Source organism: Schistocerca cancellata, chromosome 4 (genome assembly GCF_023864275.1).
Source record: "Schistocerca cancellata isolate TAMUIC-IGC-003103 chromosome 4, iqSchCanc2.1, whole genome shotgun sequence".
In the NCBI taxonomy this organism is placed as follows: Eukaryota; Metazoa; Arthropoda; class Insecta; order Orthoptera; family Acrididae; genus Schistocerca; species Schistocerca cancellata.
Genome location: NC_064629.1, coordinates 515,826,404 through 515,848,401, shown reverse-complemented (window position 1 = coordinate 515,848,401; position 21,998 = coordinate 515,826,404). Strand labels below are relative to the sequence as shown.

At 37.9% G+C, this 21,998-nt stretch overlaps 1 protein-coding gene across 4 annotated transcripts in view; it reads left to right on the top strand.

The window, feature by feature from the left end:
* Window positions 1-21,548, top strand: part of LOC126184525 (uncharacterized) — a 922,262-nt gene extending 900,714 nt beyond the window's left edge. For all 4 annotated transcript variants that reach the window (XM_049926925.1, XM_049926927.1, XM_049926928.1 and 1 more), the window contains one exon: window positions 14,419-21,548. In XM_049926925.1, the coding sequence (XP_049782882.1) occupies window positions 14,419-14,659 (241 nt within the window). In that variant the 3' untranslated portion in view covers window positions 14,660-21,548. The remainder of the gene's footprint in view (window positions 1-14,418) is intronic.
* The last annotated feature ends 450 nt before the right edge of the window (window positions 21,549-21,998 follow it).

Here is a 21,998-nt window from a genome sequence, read left to right as displayed (position 1 = left end):
CGTTTTAGAAAAGCTACCTTCTACGATCGTCGAGCGACTTGGCACAGTGAATGGGACTGTACTCGTTTTCGAAAAGGCATGGTTTCGCTTCCCTCCCGGCCATCCAGATTTAGATTTTCCGTTGTTTCTCTACTCTCCTTAAAGCAAATTCTGGAATGATTCCTGTGAAAAGAACACTGACGATTTCCGTTTCCATCCTTACTCAATCCTACTTCCATATCAAATGACCTTTGCGTTCCCGTTACTTTAGACCTCAATCTTCGTTTTCTCAGTCTGTGAACAGTGACTGCGCCGATTTTATCGTCACTGGCAGTCGCCTTTTCTTGTAGTGTGACCATAAGACCACTGAAATCCAAGATATGATATGACGGTTCAAAGCATGACAGATCCTTCACGTTGCTTCATAGCAGGGACAAATGGTTCTGGACTCCATCCTTCCCTTAGTGTTCACCACGAGTAACCGTATCCTGCGGTAGGGAACAATACAGAGTTAGAGTAGTTGACTCACTTTAAATGTTTCAGTTAGTAGTCTAGATTTTACCTTCAATGGTTTACATCAGATATGGTAACAACTGCACTTCCACCAATGTTTTGCTTTGTGAATCCCGTCGCAATATTTTCATTGACAATTCCCGAATCACATATAAAGTTCAACGTAATTTTCATAGCAATGATCATCGCACTAGAGCTAACAGTGCTCTTCTGTGACCTCCCTCTATCAGGAAGCTCAGTTTCTATTTGCGTATTGTGTTCAGAAGACGAAATATTCTCATTATCTTCCTACGCTCTCTTGCCTCTAGGTGCAGTAACTGTTGATACTCGTAGCAGATTTGTGACTTATCGAAGTTGCAAGAACTAAACGGGTACGGTACCAAAAGTTTTTATGGTTTGACACGATCACAGATCAATAACAGCGCCATAGCGCTCGTAGCTCAGAAATCATCTGAATGTTACAGTATGGGGGAGAAAACGCCAGAAAACAACGTTACATTATACAGGTTTCTGGCCTCGTGATGACTGGGTGTTGTGTGATGTCCTTAGGTTAGTTAGGTTTACGTAGTTCTAAGTTCTAGGGGACTGATGATCATAGATGTTAAGTCCCATAGTGCTCAGAGCCATTTGAACAGGTTTCTGCAGATAGGTTCAGAAATGATGTTTTTACATAAGTTCATCTTACAGGGTTTTGTAGTAGTAAATTGAAGCGAAATTTCACGCGCTTATTTCACTATTGTTATATTAGTTAGAGGGATAGGGAATACTAGCGATTGTACTCCACCAATCACGTTTATCGTTCCCGAATGAAGTCTCTATTTGGTCGTTTTTCTTTGGACCAGAAGAGCGTATTTTATAAAAATAGAATTTTTGTTCCGTGTCTGTTCGGAAAGAAAATTGGAACGCTTGAGTTATGGGAGAGCGCAGAAAAGAAAGATGTAGCCAACACGTCATTTATTTTCCATGAGATTATGAGGAACCTGCAAATTCGGCGTGTCAACTTTTCCTATTTATTGGGAGTCTTTAACAATAGAGGTTTGAGCACTGCATCGTCCGGGTTCACAGTTGTTAAAAGCAGCTCTCTTAAACCGACACTCTTAATCTCTTAGGCTCATGTCCTTGGAACTGAATGAATCTTCCACGCCTGTTTGAGCGTGTACGGCTTTTGGAACGAGCCGTTGCTAGTGTCTGCACATGCGAAAGGAGTGTGTCCGGTTTCGAGTCACAGTTTTAATCTGCCAATAAGTTTCGCCACTGTACAGTCAATCTTTTTATTGTACCGTATAGATGTTTTCGGCTGCCTCTACCGCGTCCTGGTAACTTTTGATTAAAAAAAAATTATTCGGATTAGGTTATATAATATCAGGTACGTTATCTAGCATCTTACAGATTTCATGCTCGCGTAAAGGCTTTTTACCTTCCAGTATCTGACACACTGTTACAGTTCACGTAGTGAGTCAAGAAAAGTAATTCATAATTTTTTTTATTCAAGTGGTCACTATTTTTATAGGTTTGTGCAATGGATGGCGGGCGATATGGAAACTTCACGTTTGCCTCATGGTAAGATAGTATAGGCAGGCAGCAAAAGGAAAAGATAGAAGTGATTGCTGTGATTTTGTTCACCCTGTGTAAGGAGATTATGATTGTGTACAAACTAAAACACGAAACGTGAAGTTCCATCTATTAGGGAAGGTGTATGCTGAAAATAGAGATGCAGAAGGTTGTATTTTGCTACGTAAGTTTCGAATCTAACTTCAGTATGCCATGGTTAGCCACAACGCCAGCACTAAAACTGACGCTTGTTCCATATAAGTATCGATGTTAGCCACCTACAAAATACAAAACTGCCACCGTCAACTAGTTAGTGTTTTTCGACTTGAAGTTACCGTCCATTAGCAGTGAACTTCATATAACCATTATGAGTAGGTACAATAGCAGATGTAGCTGTCACTTCTAAGATGTCGTAAAAGATTTGGATAAAAGTTTTTGGAGAATTTTTTTAAATGTCCTTTTGAGATCCTGAGAATTTGACTTTAATTCTTGTTACACTGAGTGAGCAATGACGGTTATTGTGTCGTCGAACTATTCTTTCACAATCTTGCCCCCAACTATCCCACTGATGCCTTATCGTGAAGTATGTATAGTAATAATAATAATAATAATAATAATAATAATAATAATAATAATAATAAACCCCGTGGAGGCCCGGGAAAAGAATAGGCCTCCGGTATGTTCTGCCAGTCGTAAAAGGCGACGAAAAGAACAAACCACTAATAGGACTAACCCCCCTTTTAGTGTGATTACTTGGTTCAGGATAGAACTAAAGAAGCCTCGGACAAGCGCCATCGTGGTCGGGGACGACGCTTGAACCCTATGCCCGCCCACAATGGTAATGACACTGCTAGCCAACTGGAAAATGATTTAAATCCAAATAGAGGTGTTTTGCAGGATATGCTTCCTGCAACCACTCTAGAAGGAAAACAAAGACAGAGGATGAGATGGTCAGATGAAGTTAATAGACACCTCATGTTCTGTTATTACCAAGCAACAAACCTAGGAACCAACACAACTGGATACAGATCACAAGTACACACAACATTTATTACCAGATACCCGGAATTAAAATTTTTAACAGAAAAACGACTAGCTGATCAGATCCGTGTAATAATAAAAAATAACAGGATACCCCAGTCAGAATTAGAAAACATCAAACAACAAGTACAACAAATACTGGAACAAAATAATGTGCAATCAGAAGAAGAAGAAAATAAAGTAATGGACTCAAAACATCCCAGAGCAAACAAACAAAGAACAACACGCATCAATTAAACAATCAGAGGAAAACGAAATCTTAAGACAGCCACCAGAACAAGCACAAATAGAACACGAAGAGACACACGTGTTAGATATAGAAGAGAAATTTCAGCTGACATATATAGAATACAAAGACAAAAATACAGACATTAGACCATTCTTGCATAGACCGCCAAATAACCCACAAGTCGAAACAACAATAAAAACTATCAACACAATCATACACAACAAAATAAATGAAAACACAACTATGGAAGAGTTACAACTACTGGTTTATATAGGAGCACTCACTACACTAAATATACGCACTAGGCAGAGATCAGAACAAACCAACACACAGAAGAAACCCACAAAACCAGCATGGCAACACAGGCTACAGATCAGAATAGAAAAACTGAGAAAAGACATCGGACAGCTAACACAATTTATAAGAAATGAAATATCAGACAGAAAATGAAAAAGGTTAGGTAAAATCTCACAACAAGAAGCAATAGAGCAATTAGATGAAGAAAGCAGAAATTACAAGCATTGGCCAAACGACTTAGAAGATACAAAAAAAGTGAAAATAGAAGGAAACAAAACCAAACATTCAACACAAACCAAAAGAGATTTTACCAAACATTGGACAACACACACATTAAAATAGACAATCCACCAAACATAACAGACATGGAACACTCCTGGAGCAACATATGGTCAAACCCGGTACAACATAACAGGCATGCACGGTGGATACAAGCAGAAACAGACACATACAAGATGATACCACAAATGCCTGAAGTGATAATTTTGCAACATGAAGTCACCCGAGCAATTAATTCTACACACAATTGGAAAGCCCCTGGAAATGATAAAATAGCAAATTACTGGCTAAAGAAGTTCACCTCAACACATTCACATCTCACTAAATTATTTAACAGTTACATTGCAGACCCATACACATTCCCTGATACACTTGCACATGGAATAACCTATCTGAAACCTAAAGATCAAGCAGACACAGCAAACCCAGCTAAATATCACCCCATAACATGCCTACCAACAATATACAAAATATTAACTTCAGTCATCACACAGAAATTAATGACACATACAACACAGAACAAAATTATAAATGAAGAACAAAGAGGCTGCTGCAAAGGAGCACGAGGATGTAAAGAGCAACTGATGATAGATACAGAGGTGACATATCAAGCTAAAACTAAACAAAGGTCCCTACACTACGCATACATTGATTACCAAAAAGCCTTTGATAGTGTACCCCACTCATGGTTACTACAGATATTGGAAATATACAAAGTAGATCCTAAATTGATACAGTTTCTAAACATAGTAATGAAAAACTGGAAAACCACACTTAATATCCAAACAAATTCAGATAACATCACATCACAGCCAATACAGATTAAGCGTGGAATATACCAAGGAGACTCATTAAGTCCCTTCTGGTTCTGTCTTGCTCTGAACCCACTATCCAACATGCTAAATAATACAAATTATGGATACAATATTACTGGAACATACCCACACAAAATCACACATTTGCTATACATGGATGATCTAAAACTACTGGCAGCAACGAATCAACAACTCGACCAATTACTAAAGATAACAGAAGTATTCAGCAATGATATAAATATGGCTTTTGGAACAGACAAATGTAAGAAAAATAGCATAGTCAAGGGAAAACACACTAAACAAGAAGATTACATATTGGATAACCACAGCAACTGCATAGAAGCGATGGAAAAAACAGATGCCTATAAATATCTAGGATACAGACAAAAAATAGGAATAGATAATACAAATGTTAAAGAAGAACTAAAAGAAAAATATAGACAAAGACTAACAAAAATACTGAAAACAGAATTGACAGCAAGAAACAAGACAAAAGCTATAAATACTTACGCTATACCAGTATTGACCTACTCATTTGGAGTAGTGAAATGGAGTGACACAGTCCTAGAAGCACTCAATACACTTACACGATCACAATGCCACAAATATAGAATACATCACATACATTCAGCAACAGAAAGATTCACATTAAGCAGAAAGGAAGGTGGAAGGGGATTTATAGATATAAAAAACCTACATTATGGACAGGTAGACAATTTAAGAAAATTCTTTCTAGAACGAGCAGAAACTAGCAAAATACACAAAGCAATCACTCATATAAATACATCAGCTACACCATTGCAATTTCATAACCACTTCTACAACCCTTTAGATCACATAACATCAACAGATACAAAGAAAGTAAATTGGAAAAAGAAAACACTACATGGCAAGCACCCGTATCATCTAACACAGCCACACATAGATCAAGACGCATCCAACACATGGCTAAGAAAAGGCAATATATACAGTGAGATGGAAGGATTCATGATTGCAATACAGGATCAAACAATAAACACCAGATATTACAGCAAGCATATTATTAAAGATCCCAATACCACAACAGATAAATGCAGACTTTGCAAACAACAAATAGAAACAGTAGATCACATCACAAGCGGATGTACAATACTAGCAAATACAGAATACCCCAGAAGACATGACAATGTAGCAAAAATAATACATCAACAACTTGCCATAGAACATAAACTAATAAAACAACACGTTCCCACATACAAGTACACACCACAAAATGTACTGGAGAATGATGAATACAAATTATACTGGAACAGAACGATTATAACAGATAAAACAACACCACATAACAAACCTGACATCATACTCACCAATAAAAAGAAGAAATTAACACAACTAATTGAAATATCCATACCCAACACAACAAATATACAGAAGAAAACAGGAGAAAAAATTGAAAAATACATCCAACTGGCTGAGGAAGTCAAGGACATGTGGCATCAGGATAAAGTTGACATTATACCAATTATACTATCAACTACAGGAGTCATACCTCACAATATCCACCAGTACATCAATGCAATACAGCTACATCCAAACATATATATACAACTACAAAAATCTGTAATTATTGATACATGTTCAATTACCCGAAAGTTCCTAAATGCAATATAACATATACCATACAGTTACAAGGAAGTCACGCTTGATCAAGGTCCGCATCACGTTCCATTTTTAACCAGACTTAACAGTCTGAGAAAAAAATGTCAATAATAATAATAATAATAATTGGTTTGATGAATATATTACACATACATTCCAGATGTCCACTAGACTTCGTCGTGGAGGGTACTTTGTAACATTATATTGTACCCCATTTTTTTTTTAAACTGATCACGAAAGAAATTAATTTTGGGATTGGAGAGGATAGAATGACTATCAATGTCCTTACTTGACATAATCTTCCTAATTGTCTTGACGCGACATTTTATTTTGTAGAAATATTTAATTTGGATTCTCTGAGCATTTGCATAACTTTCTCGTACTGACAATCTGGTGATCGGCAGTCCTAGCGATACTGCGAATGTCTTGTTTTGTAAACCGTTGACAGCAGGTCATGTACACTACTAAAACTTATCACTGAAAGTGGTGGTGTGTGCCATCTGTCTTTCAGCACTGTTGAGTTCTGTACAGGTACTAGACAATCGTGATATTTTCTGTTTGGTTCATATCTTTGGCTTTATTCACCTCTGAGTAACGTAAAGTTTCATTGATACTTTTAAGATCTCTGAAGCGCTTTCCTCAAATGAGAACGTTCTCAACTTTTCTTCTAGAGTAGTCGTATAACACGTTTATTGACGAATATCCTACAAATGGGGCCAGAGCTAAATGTTTCTCTGTTAAATCACACTAAAACTGACAACAGTCCCCTCTTGCATGAACCGTGACAAGGCGCCTAAGACATTGCGGCAACCCCGCGCACCGTTAGTAATGTACATAAACAACACGAACAGCGAGTCGGGCTGAAATGCGATACTATCGTCTTTTGAATAATTACCATAAACAGATAATACGTGTTTCTTCACAAGGCGACAAGCGTTTTAAACCATTATGAACGAGACGCCCAACTATGACGACATCGATGTCTTCGAAATTTTACAATAACAAATTGTAATAGAAAACTGCAACATCGTTTAGAAACAAGGGATTACGCCCGCTGAAGAGAAACCCAGAAAGTAGGGAAAAAGAGAACACCAATTAAGTAACTTTCCGTCCCCTGCTTTTCAGTTATAGCCCATAGTCCTGAACTGGATGGTAACGTCAATGACAAGTACTGTGTTATTTCTCCTCTTATTGGGACAAGTGTTGAAAACTTATAAATAAGTTCATGGATTTGGTGTGAAGTTGTGATTTCGTCTTTACACAGTATTTCGACAACTTACCTAGTGCCATCATCAGACGTTGAGTGCCAGTTTCGTTGCTCTCTCTTTGGACTACAACCAAACTGTGAACGGGACATGCTACGCGCTGCCGTTGCGATTATCTCCCGGCGCAGTTGAACAATAAAACAATCAACAGAAATTCAAAACCAACAGAACGATAGTACGAAAACTGAGAAAATTTAAAACTAAAGATAAAGGCGTGAGGCAATAGCATACCAAAGAGGAGAGAGCGTTGGAATATTTTGCGTAAGAAAGCTAAGTGCCGGATCCCTTCAGCTAAAGCATCCGACCCTGTCAAGTTTCTTTATTGACTCCTTTAGTACACTGTCCCAGTTATTCGTCGCCTGCACCGCGATGCTGGTATTTGTGTACCTCCTGCCATTGTCATAGAAACAGCAGATGATTTAGTTGGCTGCTTCAGTCAGGTGTAACGCTTGTGTTATTTACGTCTTTCCTCAACAGTTGCTGCAGTCTTTCCAACTTAGGGTATGATACATTCACACAGTATGTAGTACACACCTATTTTCGGTGCCCTAGATCATCTTTTACGCAGCATAGTAGACTTTACAGATTACAATTTCGTTGGAGCGGTCATACACGTTGGAAACCACGTCTTCTAAGTCTTCTCCCAATGTCCTATGAAACTGTGCCAGCACATGGAAGCTACGGGATTCTGTCTACATCATTGGTGTCGGTTTCCTGTGCAAACGGATTGGTTCTGGGTGCAGGGCACGCACGATTTGTTGTTCCGAGTCCCGTTCTTTTCTAAAACTGCGCTCAGTTGTTTCAGTTCTCCAGCGAGACTTCATTCTTCACAGAGCGTGCGTGTTCTAAGCACGGAACATCCATGCGTTGGTTGACGACGTCTCGTTGCATGCAGATAGAGGTCGATATGAGTGGGCTTCGTGTAACCACTGAGTCCCACGGATCCATCCACTCTCCTCTTAATCAAAAAGAAAAAGTAACAGTCATTCTCGTTTCCGTCATGGTTTTTTAAAAAATAGCCCGGCGTTTTACATCTTACATAATTGCTCAATTGAGCTATTCTTGTGTGTAACGTACCCATATGGCGTGTGAAATTACAAAGTGCAGTCTAAAGCCTAGAATCGTGTGTGTGAGAATCGGTATGCTTATGTTCTAGAGCGTCGCAAAAAAGACAGTAATGTGGCAGTCATCGTTGCCTTTCGTACTTCAGGTTAAATTTTGTACCGAGCGAAATGGCGCAGTGGTTAAGACTCTAGACACACATTGGACTGACCTTTCATTACGGCCATAATGACTTAGATTTTCTGAAGTATCCTGGTTTTCTACGTAAGACCTGGCGAACGGTGATCCTAGAAGGGGAGACAAATGAACAGTCATGCACCTGTCAGCTGTTCATTCGTTTGGTGCCACTTTTTACTGCGTCTCACTGTTAAGATGCAGTTTTTCCACACATTCAAATATTCCTTTGTGTTAGCACTTTGGCCGAGACGTCTAAAGAGAAACACGTGGAATTTGAGTATTACCATACATTTTATTTTTGCCATTTTTTTTTTTTTTTGTCTGGTTGATTGCGCGAATTATAAAGGCAAAGTGAAACGAAGTAGGTGCTTACATTTCCTCATAAGTAAGGGCAACCTGGAAACAATAAAGGCAAAAGCTGAAAAAAAATCTTCGTTCGTACTTCCGACGAATACGTGTTGGAGAGTGAGCCTGGGGCGCTTGATGTGCTGAAGCAGGTTATGGTTCCAAGTAAAAGAACCCCAAATTCGTGCTTGTAATTGAAATAGCTACTTCCACTGTTAACGCCGATGAAATTTGACATTCTTACATGTGAACGGAAATGTAACCCTTTTAGCGCTTCCTTTCAGTGTACGTGTACAATGTTGCATGTTCAGAAATACACACAAATCCCCTTATTGACTCTAAACGTTAAGCATGAAATAAGTGTTTCGCTTTCCAAAGAAAGAAACGTTATGTAGTCGTGAACCTAGCAGCTTAAGATGGTTTTCCAAAGATTGTACCAGAACCTGGGCACATCTGGAATAATATTAGGCTTCGCTGTAATAGGTACTTTGAAATGGAACTTCAGACTGGGGTAACTACCCTCGGTAGCAGGAATTCGAAGTGTCAGACCTAAAATTGCCGCTACCGGTATAGCGTCTCTCTATTTTTCTTTTCTGTTAGTGGCGCAACAGAATGAAGCATTACTTCGAAATCACAAGTTCGGCAATTAAACACAATACTCCTTGCCATCTTTATCGTTCCCACTACGCTTACACATGCGACACGCAAAAGGTATTAATTATCCCAGTACTTAGGCATCGTTGAACTATTTCGCCTTCGCCACAAAATACAGGACGATCGGAAATTCCCGTTACAAACTTCTAGGACTTTAGGAAGGGGTGAGTGCATTACATTTTGAATAGTAACCCGTGTCCGGAAACGTCATAACGATGGTACAGAGCGTTGAAGATACGCGTGCCGGCGCCTGCAAATGTATGTACGAGGTGCATTCAAGTTCTAAGGCCTCCGATTTTTTTTCTTCGGACTGGAAAGAGATAGAAACATGCGCATTGTTTTAAAATGAGGCCGCGTTCATTGTCAATACGTCCCAGAGATGGCAGCACCGTACGGCAGATGGAATTTTACCGACAGCGGCGAGAATGAGAACTGTTTTAAATACTTAAAATAGTGACGTTTTCCTTACTTGAACAGCGTGCAATCATTCGTTTTCTGAATTTGCGTGGTGTGAAACCAATTGAAATTCATCGACAGTTGAAGGAGACATGTGGTGATGGAGTTATGGATGTGTCGAAAGTGCGTTCGTGGGTGCGACAGTTTAATGAAGGCAGAACATAAGTGTGACAACAAACCAAAACAACCTCGGGCTCGCACAAGCCGGTCTGACGACATGATCGAGAAAGTGGAGAGAATTGTTTTGGGGGATCGCCGAATGACTGTTGAACAGATTGCCTCCAGAGTTGGCATTTCTGTGGGTTCTGTGCACACAATCCTGCATGACGACCTGAAAATGCGAAAAGTGTCATCCAGGTGGGCGCCACGAATGCTGACGGACGACCACAGGGCTGCCCGTATGGCATGTTTCCAAGCAATGTTGACGCGCAACGACAGCATGAATGGGACTTTCTTTTCGTCGGTTGTGACAATGGATGAGACGTGGATGCCATTTTTCAATCCAGAAACAAAGCGCCAGTCAGCTCAATGGAAGCACACAGATTCACCGCCACCAAAAAAATTTCGGGTAACCGCCAGTGCTGAAAAAATGATGGTGTCCATGTTCTGGGACAGCGAGGGCGTAATCCTTACCCATTGCGTTCCAAAGGGCACTACGGTAACATGTGCATCCTACGAAAATGTTTTGAAGAACAAATTCCTTCCTGCACTGCAACAAAAACGTCCGGGAAGGGCTGCGCGTGTGCTGTTTCACCAAAACAACGCACCCGCACATCGAGCTAACGTTAAGCAACAGTTTCTTCGTGAAAACAACTTTGAAGTGATTCCTCATACTCCCTACTCACCTGACCTGGCTCCTAGTGACTTTTGGCTTTTTCCAACAATGAAATACACTCTTCGTTGCCGCACATTCACCAGCCGTGCTGCTATTGCCTCAGCGATTTTCCAGTGGTCAAAACAGACTCCTAAAGAAGCCTTCGCCGCTGACATGGAATCATGGCGTCAGCGTTGTGAAAAATGTGTACGTCTGCAGGGCGATTACGTCGAGAAGTAACGCCAGTTTCATCGATTTCGAGCGAGTAGTTAATTAGAAAAAAAATCGGAGGCCTTAGAACTTGAATGCACCTCGTATATACAGGGTGATTCCGTGATGATGCTACAAATTTTCGTGGTGATGGGGACGGATAACTACATCAATTTGAGGTAAGCGTCCCAGGTTCGGAAACGAACGAGTCAAAAGGTATAAGTGAAAACCGTTGTGATACCTCTGACAGTGAAATACTTGTACCTGTACTGTTTCTGCTAAGATTTTAGGCTATGCAACTTTCAGTATGGACCAAAGCAAGAACCAATGTCTAGTAAACTTGAGCTCTAAAACGCATTCCTTGAGAGCTATGATCATTTGTTCAGTAGAGATGATGTTTCAAACTAACGAAGATGAAGTGTTCATAGCTCATCCGGTACCCATTTTACAGCCCATGTTTATTAGACATTGTTTCTTGTTATGGTCCATACTACCACTTCCGAAAGCTGTCTACCCTGCGATCTTACCAACAAATCGTATTCAACTGTCAGAGGTATCAGAACGAATTTCGCTTATAACCTTGCGACTGATTCGCTTCCGGATCAGGGTCCCTTAACTCAAGTAGATGTATTTGTCCGTCTCCATCATCCTAGAAAGTTTGTAACATCGTCACGGAATCACCCTGTATATACATTCATATACAGGCGTCGGCGCCCATAACTTCGACGCATCGTTGGATGACATTTCTGGACACGGGTTCCTATTCAAAATGTTATGTCCTAGAAGTGTGTAGCGGGAATATCCGAACACCCTGTGTATCGTCTGCGGCGACAGTTGCTGCAAAGCGGATGTCTCGAACGCTGGAACAGAGTGCGTGCTCCTGTTTATATGTGAATGGAATCACGGGTGTGCATGTGTCGAGCATGAGACGTGTATACCTACACACGTGCGGCTGGTTTGAAGTGGTTTGCTCGTCGGCTGACTTTTCTAAGAATGGTTCCTTATTTTATCGAAGCCAGTTGCACGAATAATTGGTAGAGGATTCAGTTTCTAGTATCTCGTGGTTTGAGCAGATCTTGACGTATAGAGCCAAGTGTCGGCGACAAAACTTTGCAGAGCGGCTGGCTGTGGCTGGGGAAACTATTACAGACGGCAGCGGTGGACTGGTCCGGAAGTTTAATATTCCCCCGAAGCTGAAGGCGTCGGAATGCAATAGCGCGGCGGGGGCGTACCGGTGGCTAAATCAGGCGATTCCTATGCGTCGGGGCGCTTGTCATTACCGCCACTTAGAAAGTGGAGAACGTGAAAAAGCTGCGCCGCGTTAGCAGGCGCGCTCTGCGACGCCGCGGGTCCCCCCTAATTTGCCCAAATTTGTTTCGTCTCTTAACACTCGCAACGCTGCATATTGCATTTTTGCACGCATTTAACGTCCGAGAATTCCTATTTGCGAAATGCGTTTTTTCATAACTTCTAGAATAGAAAGGAGTGCCTGGTAGAACTTTAACGTTGAATACTGTCACCCTTCTTCTTTCAGAGTTTTACTATTCATACCTATTAAGCCAGTGTGTGTCCTCAGTGTTTCGTAGTGCGTAGAGTGTGACAGAACATATTGTTTATTATGTGCATAACTGCGAGAGGAAGTTTCCTTAACAAACAGCTGTTAATGGCTAGAGGTGGATGACATTGGCACGGTTTGTGTAGTGTTTAGCAATAACGCAAAATTTCATTAAGCGAAATTTAAAACTTCCAGCACGGCCTGTTACAGTTCAGGAAAAATTATATGATAATGATTATATGAGAATGTTAAAATGACCCTCTGCAACATTGCACATTTGTTGTTAAACTGTTGTAAATTCTGACAGTATTGGCCTGCAGTAGAACTGTGTGAACTGCTCAGGAACTGCTGTTGTTGGAAAACTGCGATAGAGAATCCATTGGTGATAATACAAAATTCTTTAATTCTTTTTCTGAACAAGAAATAAGGTTCTACATTATTTTTTTAAAAGTCATGCAATTCTTGAAAATTTGTAACAGCTCCAATGTTCCTAATAACAGGTACAAAATTATCATATTTTTCCAGCAGGTTTGGAAAGAAACAGTGGTGCACAAACTTTGTAAGAATTAACCTATTTTCAATGGATTTAGTATGCGTCATCTGATTGCTACTGGAAAGATAGTTTACTCTTTCAGATAAAATGTGTTCTCGTATAAAAATTAGCTAAATGAAGACCATTCCCTTGCACACTTCAGTTTTTTGACTGATTAACTTCGTTTTGTGTTTTTTTCATGCTTTTGATGACTGTCTCTTCGTCTATCCTACCTCCAATATTCTTTGTTGATTGCTTTGTCATCCTTTCTTTATTGACCCATACTCACTCTAACATTACTGTCGATCTGACGTCATATTTCAATTGCACATTCAGTTCCTGACAGTTATTAATGATTTTATGTGATTTCTGACATTTTCATTATCACCTGGCCACAGTCAAGATTGTGACTTCAAGATACTTGATACATGAAAAAACTGAACAGTCATTTGCTACCAGTATCAGTGTTTTATGATTACTGATCCTGGATTCTTTAAAAACCTTTTCCAAATCATTAATTACAACAGTATTTGGTATATTTATAAGGAGTCACATGTCATGGTGTATGAGTGTCTTATAACATGCCATTTGGTATGCTTAATGAATAAACATCCTACTCTCATGAAAAAGTTATAGGTGGTTTGTTCAATAAACTTCTACTGGTAATTACAAAAATTGTATTTCCAACCCTGAGAGAGATAATAGTTTGTCGGAAAAGAAGTAACCATGGTGGTGTTATACACAAACTGAGATACATAAAAAATGTAATTCCGAGTTAATTGGAAAGAATTCTTCCTCATGTTTTATTGAATCAAAAGTTTTCTGGTTAGCACATTGACAGCATAATTAATCCTCAACTTCTCCTTACTGTCAGAGTGTTCTTTCCTGATACAATGTGCATGCCAAGTTACATTGCACATGTATGAGTCAAGAATTTAACAATTGCTGTCATGAAGTCACAATTACGTGGTGCAAATGATTTAAGGTGTTGATATGAATGTTGCAGGCGGAAGAAACATCGTGGAGGAGCATGCAAAGGTGATGGAGGTGATCCTGAGGCTGCACCAAGTGGAGTGCGACCGTGGTTATGGCGTGTGTTACGTGCTTCTTTGCCCTTCCATGTCACCATCGTGCTACTCTTCTGTGTTGCATACCTCCTGGAGCCACGCTGCTGTGACAGTATGAACACCATGCAGATGTCCTTCACACCACAGCTGCGTTATGTTCGTGGTCCTCCACCAATCTAAGCTGCCACCAGTGAAAGTGAACTGTTGCATGTAGGCCAGTTCAGCTCACTTGATTGATACACACACTGTGTGTACTGACTACCTATCTGTGTGGTGTGACAGGTTTTTCTTATTGACTTTGTTTTATTGCCTGCCTTGTTGCAGAGACACAGTTTTTATTTTGTCAGTTTTTTGTTCTTAGTGAAAAGAAAATGACTATTAGAGGTTGTGTGTGTTGTACTGTGGCCTTTTTAAATTCCTTAAACTTGTGAAACTGTGAAAGCACTTTAAGAAGAACATCTGGATCTACAGTCATGACATGAGATGCTGATTACTGAGCAATGATTAGGATGTGATGTTCATTTATAAATGGAATTACACATGTAATTCTCCAGACTTGCTTCTTGATGTAATGTCCATTGACCATCAGTTAAGGATACTGGTGATCTTCTAACTGAATCTATGTTTAAACCATGTGATGGAACATATCAAGGACATTGCTTCATAAATGCTGCAGAAATTCTGATGTTCATCATATTAATGAGTAACTGAAAACTGAAGAAAAGCTTCCACATTCAGAAACTCAGTGTGTGATAACTGAACTATTGTAGTCAGTGCACCTTAAATGTTTTAGGGAGTTCCTGCCGCATACGTCTAGCGCATCTAGTCTGCTGAAATATTATTTCAATTGTATGCAGCTGTTTCAGTGTATGCCAACCCCTGCCCCCCACTCTCTCACACTCTCATGTTTGTCTGTGAGAGAGAATGAGAGATTGGGAGTGGAGGACAAGTTATTTGAAGTCTACAGTTCCACTCAGTACCTGAAGTTTTCACTTTTATTGCACCTTCATGAGCACCGCTGCTAATGTAGCAATGAGTAGATCCAGGGAGCAAATGAAGCACTATCGACAGTGAGTACTTAAGTGCCTACTGTAATGAGTCAGTATGTTCCTTTGACTGTGAATTCTTGCATTCACCATTACTGTTCAAGTAATCAAAAGAGTGGAAATGTAATGATACATAGTTAATGTGCTGAATATAATAAAAATAGTTTTTTATTATGATAATAGAATAAATATTATTTTTAATAGTTAATTATTTTGAAAAGATAATTTATGTGGTTTTTATAAAATTTTAAATTTAAGATCTCAAGAGCATGAGACGATCTATGGATTTGGATTAGCAGAAGATTGGTCATGTAAAGCAACTACTGGAGTCAGTAAGAGTTACATGTCTTATGTTGTGACACACAATCAGTCATATGAATAGATTAGCTGCTGAAGCACAGGAATTGTGTTTCTTTTTTCCAGAGAATTTCCATCTTTCAATGCCTAGCAAAGGATATAATACATATTATAGTATTTATTTATCCTTGGCTGTTATAACAGAGTGCTTGTGACTTGAGTTCTTTTTATTCTTTGTTGTTCAAATGAAATTCTCCTAAAATGGTGCTGCATATAATCAGATTTATGTTAATCTGTCTATGGTATATGTGATATCCTTACAGTAAACTAATGTGTGTGTGTGTGTGTGTGTGTGTGTGTGTGTGTGTGTGTGTGTGTGTGTGTGTGTGTGTATGCTTCTTGGTCCTCTTATTTTTTTTTTTTCCTCTGGCTTTTGCCACAACACTGTCAAATTGCTTTCTGTAAACTAACTAATAATGTACCTTCCAAACCTCATATCATTTATGGATTACGTGAAATGCTTCATATGTATTCATGATCATCATTCCTTTTGGGCACTTCTACGCTCATGGAAATGCATGTCAACACAGCCAAGTTTTACATTTGTGCTGTTTTCAGGTCTCCATGCTTGTAACTGTTAACTTTCAGATATATTTTCAGTAAGTCTATACTTCCTCCATTGCTGAAATGGCTGTTTGTAGAGAGTTTGATTAGTATTTGTGTTCGGTAGTCAAATGTTTGCTGTCCTACTTTTAAACCCAAATTTTTGTTTAGCCGTATCATTTATTGATGGTGCACGTAATTTACTTCAATGCCATTTATAACAGTTCAGATTTTTGCCTCATACAGTTGTAAATTGAACATTAATTTTAAATGATGATGATGATGATGATGATGATGATGTAAACCAAAATTTATAGCAGTCGTAAAACACTTATCAAGTAATATGGACTTACCTGATTACTCTTAGTTGCAGAATATCTGCACATTCCTTGTCTGGCTAAATTTTCCATTGCTGCTCTTCTTGTGGATAGCATTATCCACTTACTCATCCATGCATGACACATTTGGGGCAGATTATGAAGTATATACCCATTTTCAGTGAAACTGTTGTAAGTTAGGAAACAGTTCGAAATTTTTATGCGCTGTAGAATAAAGGAGAGTCACCTCGTGTATTGACAGTGCACAGTCATCTGATTTCACTCATTCAAAATGTCAGTTCCTATTAAACTGTGTCTTACGTCTTATTTAATACACAGCTTGTGCGTTCTAAATGGCAACAAACTGTTACCTTCTAAGATGTCATATGATGTAGACAATAGCTGGATAAACCTCACATTCTAAAAGTACTACCCACTCTTAAATTTGCTTCAAATATCAAGCAAGATAAAATCAATTCCATTTCTTCATGTGACCGTCTTTTGAGCATCATGTTTCTGAGTTTCCATGTAGATATCTTTTTGCTCGTTCGAAGAACTGAATGAGTGAGTGTTGTAAGCTGTCATAAAATATGTAAGCAATCAATTTTTCAAGTTCCTAAAATTTAATGGATAATATTCAGTCACTGGCTAACTCTGTTGCAGTGAAAAATAAACTCCTCAATCACTTTCCCCTGTTACAGCAGAAGTTGCACAGTACACACCAAGAATACTATATAGTTCTCCTAGATGCAAGTGTTGTCTGCTGCAGCACTATGTGTATTCTGTATGTACAAATCTCTTCATAACATAGCATAAGTATTGAGTGTAATACTTGGCTGTTAATATTCAGAAGCCAGGACATGCTAGATATTGGCCAGCATGTGCAAATAGGTTTGTATCATATTTTACAGTCATTTGTTTTGCAGTTGGGAGGACAACATTTTACATAACCATCTGGCCATACAGATTTAGGCCTTCCACAGTTTCCGTAGCTCACTCCACTCGTTGTTCATGCCTTCCCTATCCTTTTGTAATATGAGCTTGTGCTCCATCTCTAATGACTGCACTGTTGGCAATATGTTAAACTCTTAATCATCCTTTCTTCCTTCCTTCCTTCCTTCCATCCATCTATAGCCATTTTGTGACTGCCACTAGTATTAGCAACTCTTCAACTGTGGCACATGGATAGGCCCATCACTGGACTGGAGACCTGAAGACATATTAAGCATTGACTAAGTACATTCATGTCCTATAATTCAGTTTTATATTGTTAACAAATGTAAAAACAGAAAACCAAGTGTCAGCAGATCTTTAAAGAAGAGATTTTGAGAGACATTTCTGTACATTTTACCCTAAATTAGTTTTCTTCAAAAATTTGCAAATGTTCATGCTCTAGTAGCATTTGTTGCCTTTTGAGTATTTTGTCTTGTATGTGTAGTTAGCAAAATTATTTTTCAGTTTAGTAATTGCATGCAATGTAGTTTCAATTAACATAATATAGGCCTTGTAATATGCCTTCTCTCAATCAGAAAACGTGCCGCCAAAGAATGATGCACCTGTCGAATAGTTATTATTGAACAGAGTGTAAGAGCATTTTTATTTTCTCCCCCAACAGACATAATATGATGTTAAGCTCCACTTTCATGGGAGTGGTTATAAATGGCTGAGATTCATTGGGGAATAGTTCTGGCAATAGATTGAGAACATACTTAATTTCTGAAAGCTGCATAACAGAGCTAATAATTCAAATTTAACAACAGAGACTATGCAGTGAAACCTGCACTGATTTCTGATAATGTTTATGGTGCTAGGTCTGGCAGCTGAATAAAAGTCAGTAAAGGTTAAAGTGTGAGTTATTATTTTAAACAGTTCTCTTCATGTGTAAGAGTGCGGTTCACATTCCATTGCTAAATAAATTTTTTTTCATAACTTGATATTTTTTTCCTCTTAGCATTTCAGATAAAACTGTTCTTGCATTCCATGATATTGCAATTTCAGTATGCATCCTTCTGTTTCACCACCACTCCCATATTTTAGGGTAAAAGAAAAATAGATAATTTCATTCTTTTTACATCCAGTGTATTGGTTCATAATGTGTAAATATCACATTCCTGTAGTCTTCGGCTAGTATTTTTTCAGTTTTGGAGATCAGGCACATATGAAAATTCTGATTCTGTCTCGTGTTAAAAACATGAGTGGGAGGGCATTCGAATTTTTATATCTTTCCTACTGTTGTCATTGTGATGTTCCATAACCCCCCCCCCCCCCCCAGCAACTAATCAGTTTTCATTCTAAATTTGTAAGAAGTAAAAACTTTCTTCTCAAGTTTGACAGAGTTCTACCCAAACAGAATTATAGAACACACATTCAACACTCCCCCACATAGTTAGAAGGGGGGAGGGGAGGGTGTAGGAGTTACTGAATGACAAAACATTAAGCTAAACCAGACATACCTCACTGTGTAAAAACTAATTTCTACCGTTGGGCTTTGCATTACTTGATTTATATTATAGCCATAATGCATGAAACAAGGCTTAGATTGTTAGAAATGCAATGCAACATTGTAGTCTTTGATGAGAAAGTAGAGAATACAACGTAGAATGTTTCCTCTGAATTATGATTACGCACACCAGGTAATGTACTCTTTCATTGAGAGAAAGGGTTGGGGAATACATTTTACTGTAGTAAACATGGTTAAAATCAGCTCTCACAAACAGTTATTATTAAATTGTGTGGTCTTCAGAACTTCTGAATACTGTTACAAAATTTGTTTGAAGGCAAAGTATGGCTGGTATTTGCACATTATAACTGAACCTATAAAAGAATATTTTCATAAAAGAATCACAAAAAGTTGAAGATACACTAAAAAATAATTTATTTCTCGAGCACATTTTCCCTGAGAAAATTTGCTCAAGACAAATGCTATATTTTCTGATACTCTGTTTTAGTGTGAATGTCATTAATTCAAAGAGGTGCATTTTAATACATTGGAGGCAGGTAATTGATAGTGTAATTACATTTAATTTGAACATGTAAATTTAAGAGGAAAGCATGTTAAGAATAAGTGTTTGTCTATCCTAACAACAGTGAACATGTCAGGTAATTTAAAAGGTAAAGGCAACTCTTTCTTTTTCCTTTTGTGGCACTATCAGCAGCAATTATTAAAACATAACTAACCTTATTTTGAAATTTACTACTAATCTTTTTATGCATAGATATGATTATAATTTACTGCCAGTTTCATTTGTGTTACTTTCAAAAAAAGTGTAAGTGAAAGAATGGAACTGGTAATTAAAACATACATACATTGTATAGTACTGTTTGAAGTAATATTTACTTTGAAAAAAAGGTGGCCCACACTCACATTCAGTTTTGTTTTCGAGTCACAGATCTCTTCCATAGATTGAGAAATCAAAAATAAAAATATTGTGCTCACAATGAACTGTGTGTGTAAATGTGTATGTGTGTGTGTGTGACTGACATGTCCACTTACTGTTAGTAATCTTCGTAAATGTTTTTATATAAATATGCATGCATTATGAACTTTGACTTGCCTAATGTATAACAATTTGCACTTTCTAGAATGGGAATGTCTTCAAGAACCCATCATACTATTTTCTTGTTTATGCAGTTGAATTTGTACCTGTCATAGTGAAAAAATTTAAAAGCACAAGACATTTTGCTGGTTCAGAAAAAGACTGTATCTTTTATTTTAGAAAATAAGTGCAGGTGTGTCAGTTGTCTGGGTTAAAGCTAGTAAATGACTGAGATAGTGTAGTCTGTGGGTAATTTCACAGTATAATTTTTAAAGATTACCCATATTTTCTGTATATGTTTCTACCACAAAACTTCATCCTTGTCAGTGACATTCCAAATTTTACATGAATGGAATGAAATACTATTGTATCGCTGACTAGAGGTGAGGGTTTTAAAAGTGGATTTACCACAAATTATTGCAAAAGTATTGATTGGGTAGTACGTACAAACTATTTTCAACATGAGTTTGTGTACCACATAGCCAATAGAGTGAAATTAACTTCGTTGCTAAAAGACTGAGACATACTTTATAAGATTTTCAGTTTGGGGAACATTTTTATATGGTGGTTGTTAATTTTAAGAAATTATCAGTTTCCATCAATGGGAAGTTTTATACTTTTTAAGTATGTAAGCCTCTTCAGTCAAGTAATGTTTAAACACACAGTACTTTTTAAAGCAACTGCTTTTGAACAGTGTTTATTGTTACTATCTGTTCATTCTGAGTTGTGTGTTGAATTTGAGACCAATCCATATTTATAAAATGGAGTGTCGGGGTAATCAATTGTTGCTAAAGAGAGGTAACTGACTATTGTACATTGGAGTCTTAAAATAATACAGTGCTACATAACAATTAATATTGTATCACTGTTCTAGTATGATGTAATTTTTATATACATTCATTAATTTATGACTCCATGTGCATAATTATTGTTTGGTGTGAAATGAGATGTTAAGTACAAATCAGTTTTTATTTTTGTAGTGTAGTTAATGCTTTGTAAATTATTAAGCATATTTAGGAATTTTTACTGTCTCATTGATTCAGATGTATTCAGAATAGAGTTTCTCTAGTCTTCATATTCCAGTTATTCCATTTTTAACAAAGCAAAATAAGAACCCAGACAGCTGATGGCATGTGTGGAAAAAAAGGGAAACAAAATTTTTTAAAAAAATTCTGTGGTTAACAGTGTTTCATTTTTATGTCAAAAATTGTTCAATGTTCACATGTATTGATGGAAAATGAGTTTGAAATATAAGTAACATTGAAATGAATGTTGTATTTAGTGTTATGTTTTATAAGGAAGTTGTAAACTTCCACTTGTACAGGGTACAACCACTAATTTTCTTGTTGCTCTGGAAATGAAATAAGATTTTTGAAGCCAAGTGAAAATTTTTACTTGGGCCTTGCACATGATGTTAGAAAGATTTCTCTCTCAGAATCTACATGATTTCTGCTCTCTAAGTCCACTACAAAATGTCTGTTGCTTCATAAAAGAACATAACCGTGGTCTCCCAAGATCATCTTGATATAATTTTGTCAGTGCCATGGGCATTTTTACTTTTTTCAGATGATACCAAAGTGATATTTTTAATTTGACATGGTTTGTTTTCACTGCCTGTTCACTTGACATCTTGTCTCTTTGGTACTTAACAGTATGTGAGACAGTTTCATTTTCTGTCACAAAATACCATACTCCAAGTAAATAAGTTGTTATGATAGTA